The following is a 9,043-nucleotide window of genomic DNA, read 5'->3' as shown; positions in this document are numbered from 1 at the left end:
CACTTAACAAATATGATTTATTCTTTTAGCACGTTAGTTTACTCTTTAGCCATTGCCAGGAGTAAACCTTAAGTTTCACAGGAAGTTCAGTATTATCAGTACAGTAGCAAGAGTGTTTTGGCACCCTGTAAAATCCTAAAGAACGTGCAAGAGAAATCTCAGAAGTAGCATTTCATTATCCAGACTTCTCATTTCTTGTTCATGGTATTTGACTTTACAGAACCTGAAGCTTTGATTACTTTCAAAACAGTTTTTATAGGTTTTCTGCTAGTAGCCAACAGGGGTGTAACAACAATGGCACAGTATTTTTCCTAAAGCATTAAAGACTAGGAAAAAATTCTTTTCTTTGAAGAACTACAATCAATTAGGACTACATACAAATTAAGTAACGAGGCATCAGGGCAAGTAATAGTGCATCGACCCTCTACCACAACAGGAAGTGGTTTTCAATCTTACAACAAAAAGGAATCAAATGAAAAAGAATCTAAAATTTATACACTTCGTAGGTTTTGTTCCTTCTCTCTCTAGACGGTGAGAAACCATTACCAATTAACATTTCACTTTGCTCTGCAAGCAGGATCAGGGCAGACGCTTTCGCTGAGATGGAATAAAGTAAATGGTTGCCTTATTTTTGCATTGATCACATGCAGACTGGACGTCGCATTGTCTCCGATAACTGGATTGAATCCAAGCTGGACCAGACACTTACAGAATGTTTCCCCCACGCATGTTATTTGGGCATGTCTCAAATAGAGATTAATCTTGTTCTGCTAAGTGTATTCTTAAGCATCAAAAAAAGCTGAATTTGACTATAGCAAATTCTGTGAGGAAAAGGAATCAGAGAATATAACAGCAAGTCTTCCCAGAAGACAGTCTTTTCTACACATCCAAAGAGAACTAGCTGTTTGAATTTTAGATAGCTGATACAACACTTTTTTAAATATTTCAAAAGCACAGCATGTTAAAACAACTTTCATTACACTTTGTGGAATACCAGTACCAACAACCTCTATGTGAAATTGTTACAAGCTACTCAAATGCAGTCTCTTTAAAATGAAAAAGAGTACAGTATATCTAAAGCATATATACATGCTGCTACCAAGGAAAGAAAGCAGCGAAGTAGCAACTTTTTATACACGAGCTTCGCTAAGAATCTTGCTCTTGAAATAGCCCCAAAATTAGCTTGCATTTAAGATTTATTTTCAACTGAAAAGACTTACAAAAAGAGCCAATCTTATTATAAGACCCCTTGGTCTTTTTATTCTGAGCTTGCATGATGTTTTCATGCAAGCTGATTTACTGGAGATACAGTACTTCAAGTTACTACTTAAAAAAAAAATCTAAGAATCAAGTGATTTTTCTTTTTGCAAAACATGAATATAAACCTCTGTCTTCACACAAGGCATATGCACCTACAGCCCTGTCTTACAGAGTTAGGTAATTCAAGAAATGGAGTGTGCAGTAGCAACTACCAAATGAAGCACTTTACAAGTACTAAAATAGTGGAAACTAAATGAACTAATTATCAGTCCACGCAACCACAACGTTGCATTGCACTACATAAATACTGACCAAATGCCCCCAAAAATGCCAAGAAACTACAACCAAGTTCAAAACAGGGTATTAAAACTGTTTCTTTCAGTGAAGACCAACCAGTCCCTTTGTGTACACATTTAGTTTTATTGTAACAAAGCAACTTGTACACTTTAACGTTTAAAACTGAGCATCTTTCTTTCCTTTCCAGTGAAACAAAAAAAAAAGAATTTAAAAATAAACAAGAACAAAATTACAATAGAGAATGTCAATTCCAAATAAGATCCTACAGGTTCTGCTGATTCTCCATCAAGTGGCAGGGCTCAAAGTCATCATTAGGAGAAGATTTTATTTTAAAAGTGTCATCTTAAACTGCAAGGATGTTTGTTAAACATCACAATTAAACATGCCAAAGGAGAAGAAGCCATGTTGTCAAAATGCCCACTTAACCCACCCAAACATCTGAAACCCACCCCAGCTGACCTTCTATAACCCCATTTTTTTTTATTTTTTTCTTTTTTTTAAACAAGAGAAAGTAGACAGATACATGTTGGTAAATGCTAACTGTCCATATTCACATAGAGACACAGTGTAATCTCTGAGCCCAATATACAGAGAAAGAAGGAAAAAAGCTAGATTCTATGCACTACTACACAGGGGCCTAGCACTCTTCAGCTTCCAGCAGAGTGAAGGGAGCAGAAGGTTTTCTTTTTTCCCACAGAACATGGTGTGTTGATTCCATAAACAGTTTTTGTTTTGAGACAGAAAGGGATAAAAATGAACTTGAAACAGAAACTGGTAGATTCTTTTCCACTGTATTCTGCTCAAGGTATTTCCCCCAAAATAAATTGTGAACCATGGTGTAGAGGAGAGAAAAAGAGACCTCAAGAGAACAAGGCGACTGAGCACAAGAAAAAAAAGACAGCAACTTGCTCCCAGGGACTGGAGAAAAATTAAAAAGGTAAAAAGGGGGTTTGGAATCCATCAGTGTTCAATTAGTCATCTTCTCCTTCATCCTCCTGTTGAAAGATAAGCAACAATTAAAAAAATCTAATCACTAAACTTCAGATAGCACGAACTTTCAAATGCAGTAACCAGAATGTTTTGCTACCCTACAGACTACAGCCCTACAATGTTACCCATAGCATGCTGTGTGATGACCTCTTTCCCTCTTCACTAGGAGTAGTAGCACTTGCCATGAGTACCTACCTACATAGAAATCAGTTAGTAACTGGATATCCCAATGAAAAAACATGTTTGAAAAAGTACCGTGATTTATAATCATTACAAACATTGACATAACTTTAACATTTACAAAGTGAAGGGGTCATCTTTTTTCCCCTTGTTTTAAACTCTGAAGAGCAAAATGCTTCAACTTTCATGCTAAATTCTAGGTTACATAATAAAGCCCAGTACTCCAGTGCCCACAACAGCCCTCCTATCTCAATACAAGTCATTTTTCGCTGCTGAAATTCAGACACACCACGCCCAGTTATGAGAAACAAAGACATTCTAAACTTTAAGTTACCAACACCCTGAATGCTGTCCCTAGAATCCCACTTGCTACTAAAGGAAATTTCTAATTCCTGAACCCAACAGAGAGTCTTAGCTAAGCTGGCCATAAGCAGAAATAAACCAACAGGTGGGAGGATGACAGAGCTGGATGCATCAACAGAAGCTATTTACAAGTAAAGTGTTGCTAGAATGTTCACTAATTAAATAAGAATTTTGTTATGCTAATATCCTAGTTCTTCTAGAGCACTTCCCTTACAAGTTTACTAAAACTACTTATTTGCACTGTCTCTCATATAGACAAACATACTTATTACTACACTGAAACCACTCCACAAGTTAAGGTAGTAACAGTTCTGCTTCTCCCCTCCAAACACCTTGTCAGTGATCGTACAGAAAAGAACTATTTTACCTTTGTAACAATGGCTCACTATTCTTACAAGATCCCTCTTATAAACTTCTTTTGATTCTTATACACCAGAGATGGAAGGGGTAAGGGGTAAGATTACTCACCTCTCCTTCCTCTCCCTCATCATCATCTTCATCTTCCTCCCCCTCATCTTCATCTCCTTCTTCGTCAATATCCTCCAATCCTTCTTCCTCTTCATCATCATCATCATCCTCCTCTCCCTCCCCTTCTTCATCATCCATATCAGGAACCTTAAAGACACATATGCAACATTAACTACAGTGATCAAATTCACTTTCACCTGCACAGTGCTATTACGGGTATGGATCAACAACTCAGTGCTATTCCTACCAAGTAGTACTGTAGCGGATTTGGCCAGATGTCATCCTTGATGACTTCTCCTAGTTCATCAGCCCCTGCATCGGAGTGGTCAGTGAACCAGGTAAAGAAACTTTCTGGCTCTTCATGCTGCCTCTTCCTACTGGCTTTGTTCTGTGTCTGGCTTGAACGTTTTGTCAGATCCTGAAAACAAAGTTAAGAAGTTCCCTAAGAAGTGGTCTTTACATGGCTTTTTTTTTTTTTTTGAATAAGCACCATTTAGAGATGTACTTGTCTAAACAACCACAAGAAGTCACTTACTACTCCCTCTTTCAGGGATGAGTCTTGAAGAAACATTTGAAACACAAACGACTCACAGAAAAAGATACGACTCAGCCACTTGCATTTCTCACGAACATGGGAAAACAGTAAAAAGTGGTCTTTACATGGCTTTTTTTTTTTTTTTGAATAAGCACCATTTAGAGATGTACTTGTCTAAACAACCACAAGAAGTCACTTACTACTCCCTCTTTCAGGGATGAGTCTTGAAGAAACATTTGAAACACAAACGACTCACAGAAAAAGATACGACTCAGCCACTTGCATTTCTCACGAACATGGGAAAACAGTAAAACCGCCTGTTTCTTTTAATGACCTACTGAAATACAAAAAAAAAAAAAAAAAAAAACCCCGCCTGTTTCTGTTAATGACCTCCACTGAAATACTGAAAATTCACAGGATCTTGCATTTGATTTATGCTTCCCTATCACAGGGAAGCACCAGTACGACAAGTGTTTAATGATATATCAGACTTAAAAGGTCTCACAATGGCTAAATGCTACTCAAAGTAGCTGTAATTGTAGCTAAATGCTACGACTACTACATGCACACAATTTAAGAAACACTCAGTCTCCACACCTCTAAGCTCTGTCTTTTAACTTGAGGTAAAGAACTGCCTAGCCTTCTTATCCTAAGATTTCCTGCTTTGAAGTCTTCAGGTCATTCTTTGTAGTAAGTCAAAAAAACTACACAAACCACAAAAACATATGGTCACAAGAACATACTTGAGTCCTGTATCTACAACCTTACCCCAGAAGTTTAGTAAGTTTGCAACAATCTGTTTGCTGAGTCTGAAAAGAAAATTACTATCTGCTATTTAAATCCAATCTTTCTTTAATCATATGGTAATTCCAAACTTCTAGTATTTGTTTTCTTGACAGAATCACAACATTTATAGGTTTAGACTGTTTAATGAAGAACAATACCAGAATTCACATTGATTTTGTGGTATGTTGTAAAGATCATTCGGCTAGTTTGTACTGGACTGTAACTTTCTGTACAAGTGCGAAAGTTCTAGTTCAATTAAGTTTTCTTCTCAATCCGAGGGTGACAAAACAAGCAGCAACTTAACTGCAACTCTCAGTTCTACTTTTAAATACTCATTTCAAAATCTTCAGGATAACATGAAAGCACTCCCAACTTTTACAGAAACTAAGTACAGCAAATTAATTGTGTTTGAATACTGTCTGGATGAAAGACATGCCCACATTATTGTGTGGCTGCAACTTCTACAAAGACGTAGCGTCTGGAAATAAACAGAAAAAAAAATTCACACACCCCTAATCTGACCCCCCAAAACCCTGCTATCCTTGGAATTCCTTATTTAATAGTTATCTTAAGAAAACAACAAAACACAGAGTCTAGATCCACGCCAAAGAGACAAGCTAATGCACTTGTTAATCTCTCCATCTGGTCATACTTGTACTTTCACTGTTTTAATGGTGGTGCTCAATGAGCAAGAGAATTCACTACCGATCTCCATGTCAATAGGGTATTCCAAACCCTGCAAGACAGCCATGAACTATGTACGTAGAGAGGCGGCAAGGGGGTTGAGAAGGGAAGAAAAGGAGGACAAGGCAGTTTCAATACAAAAGAAAAAGAAAAAAAGGAAAAGGAAAATAATTAAAGTGATGGTATCACACAGAGCAGCAATCATCTCTCCCAGATGCGTACATACCTTCCCAGATTTCCATTTGATCTCAGTTGATTTTGAAGATGGGTCTCCACTTTCATTGAGGTGAAACTCTTTGGAGAGAACTTTATTTTCAAAGTATGGATTCTCATCAAAATACTGTAGAGTTGAAAGCAGAGAGTTAGAACCCATATAATGTAAAGACACATGCCAAGTCAAACCTCATATTAAATGGATAACTGAAGAGATTAAATTACAAACTACAACCCAATATGCAATTACATTTAAAAAAACCTAGAAAAATCACAAGTGAAGGAATTACTTAAAGTACTTACAAAATCTATTCTGTAACCTGATTTGATGTCTTCAAATTCTGTCACCTCGACTCTGGTCAAATAATGCAGTGCTTCCTCATCTTCTTCTCCCAGCAGTGCAGATACTAAGACAGAATTAGGAATCCCACATTAACAAAGCTATGAAATGTTTCATGCAGATGAAATACAGGAAATTGATAGTAAGAGTTGAAAAGCAACAGATCTGTCCAAGCCAACTTCTTGTGGCCCATTTTTTTTCAAGTCACCAGCCAACAAACTATTGGCATTTGTGTGATTTGCATTTGCTGAGGTGAAAACATTAGGTTTGCCTGTTGTAGTTCAACGTTAAAAAGCAGCAAGAGCTACCTGCATACATCTACCCTTGTCTCTGAAACACATTTTCACACATGTAGTTTGCCCAATCTAAGCAGTCTACAAACTTGTTTTGTCCTCTCAGAAAGTCTATTGCCAAGATCCCTAAGGAGCTTGCCTCCAATTAAAAAAAAAAAAACCCAAAACCCAAACAAACTAGAATCCTTTCTTTTTTTTTTCCCCTTTAAAGGGACCAATTCACTAAGAAAAGTGGGAAACCTGTCATTTAAAATGCAGAAAGAAAACCAACGTGGGATTTTAGTGAACAAGATGCTCCTTTGGTCAACAAATGCAAGAAATAAAAAGTTTATAAAATGCACTCTAGGACAAAAAGGAAGCGTTTGCATATGAAGCAGGCTTCCGTTTAAACATATGCCCAACAACAATTCTAGAAAACCCTCAGAGCTGCAAGACACTCACACAGCAAGCAAGCAAACACTGAATTTACAGAAAAAAGAGGGCTATTAAGAATATACCTTGCGGGTGGTTGACAAATGTTGTTACCCAGAAATTTGGGATTTTGGCGATCAATTCTGACCTCTTCTGGAAGAATGGTTGGCGGAGTTTATTGTATTTCTGTTCTACTTTCAAAATTTCCTCACTGGCTTGTTCATTCAGTCTGTAATAGAAAGAGCCACATTAACCACAGGTGACAGAACTGAAATTTAAAGATGCATCATCAGTAGTTCGCTAAAAAACAAATGCATCTGATTAGACTAGTCTGCCACATTCAACAAATGAGGTATCTCAAACAAAAATCTGAGGCCCAAACCTGTAACGACTATTAAGAAACACACTACCAGAAGCAATCTCACTGATCTTAAGGAAACGTTCTTAACACGTTGTATGTTTTGCAGCATTACACGAGGGACAGACCCTTATTTATGCAAAGCAAAGTAGTATTTACCTCTTAAACATTTTGTCTGCAAAAGACCTGAAGATGGATAACACCTATCACCTGCTCTTTATAACTTCTGGGCAGGCAAGCAAGCTACAGCAAAGCAATTTTGTACCCCACACAAGTAAAATCTTAAGACGTAACATTTAACTGGTTTTGTAAAAAGGCAGAGCCCCGATACTGCAACAGCTTCACATGGCCAGAGCCTCAGCAGTCACCTGCAGTCTTTGTAGGACAGTGTGCATGGAGATGGAGATAAGATCCAGGCAAATACTGACACAGAGCCCACAGTTTCAGGATATGAAACTAATGTTTCAGTGACACTTTCTACATATTATTCTACAAGCACATGAATATATAATAAAAAAAATTATAATAAAAGCTAAGTTTTCAATCAAGTTTTTGGTTCTGCTTACAAACATGAAAATACTTTTGCATAATAGCATAGACATTAACTTGAAGAAACAGTAAGAAATAAATTTCTATTATCAAAACTATCACAATTAATTTAAAATTTTAAACTCAAGTTCTACCTTTTTAATTACACACAATTAAACAAGAAACCAGGATACTTCTTCCAATTTTTTTATCATACACAAATACCTCTTACAGTTAGTCAAGTCAGAACACAAGTATATCTTGGCAGAGTTTAAAAGAGAGTGAGTACTACTGAGTGCTTACTTTACTAAATATTTTTATTTTTGAAAGTTACATTTTAATTTCTGCTAAAACATTTTAAAAGTTTGTTAATGTTTACCTGTCTATTTCATTCTGTACTTCATCAATGTGTTCAATTGCTTCCTGTTGCTCTTTTTCTGAAAAACAAATGAAAATGCATCAAAATCCCTTCATTCTCAAGTCTGACAAATCACCTGGGGTTTTTGCTTAAGACCTTTTCTAGTGATCTACTTTAGAAGTGCGCAAATATTTATATTAAATGTTGTAAGTGTTACTAGGCCTTAAACCTTCAGCTACTTCCAGGTGTACTATGGCTGAAGTGCAGAGAAGTTTGACAAAACGGCACTCCGAGCGAGCTTACCCCTAGAAATCACAGCTCACATTCCCCTACACAGTTTTACAAGCCAACTTAAATGCTAAGTCAATCATGACAGATTCATAACAGTTTATCTAAAAAGCTGTAAGCCATATTTGGCGAGACAAACACATTTGAAGGGACATTGAATAATTCAGAGAGGACTGAAATATCAATAGAAATAGCCTAACTGGGAACGCATCACCTTCTAAAAACCAAGAAGAACGTTCGAAAGGACGGTTACAAGCAAAAAAAGACGTCAAAGTCGCCGTTTGGCAGATATTTTCCAATCGGAACTTCCCCTCGGCAACGTCTGGCAAAGGTCTCGGTTACGGGAGGACTGTTTACCTATCGCGCTGGGAGATGAATGAACGGCAGCGGGAAGTCGCTGGAGCAGTGCAGCACGCTCACTCCTCCCCCGCTAAGTTTCCCGCACGGCTCAGCCCGCGGTAGGGGACAGCTCTCCCCGCTCCCCAGCCGCGCGGGTGGGTGCGCTGTCCCCTCCCCACGACGGAGGGGCAGCCGGGTACGGAAAGCACGTGTGCGACCGGAGCTCGCAGCGGGCGCAGCACCGCGGGGCGCGACGGCGGACTTGATGGAAGGAGGAAGGAGAGCGCTGCGCCCTTCCCGCGGCGGCGGCCAGGAGGAAACCCGCGGCGCGGCGACCTTTAAAAATCCCGGA

The 9,043-nt window shown here is 38.2% G+C and overlaps 1 protein-coding gene across 1 annotated transcript; it reads right to left on the bottom strand.

The window, feature by feature from the left end:
• SET (SET nuclear proto-oncogene) lies at positions 1-8,162 on the bottom strand (the record flags this gene model as incomplete). Its single annotated transcript, XM_009287003.1, has 7 exons — positions 1-2,552; positions 3,559-3,705; positions 3,806-3,976; positions 5,790-5,903; positions 6,080-6,183; positions 6,907-7,049; positions 8,086-8,162. Coding segments are annotated over 7 exons (780 nt in total), but the record flags the coding sequence as incomplete, so codon positions are not given.
• Positions 8,163-9,043: the final 881 nt, after the last annotated feature.

Source organism: Aptenodytes forsteri, unplaced genomic scaffold, assembly GCF_000699145.1.
Source record: "Aptenodytes forsteri isolate BGI_AS27 unplaced genomic scaffold, ASM69914v1 Scaffold136, whole genome shotgun sequence".
Lineage (NCBI taxonomy): Eukaryota > Metazoa > Chordata > Aves > Sphenisciformes > Spheniscidae > Aptenodytes > Aptenodytes forsteri.
The sequence above is the reverse complement of the archived record's forward strand: the minus strand, read 5'-3'. Positions and strand labels throughout refer to the sequence as shown.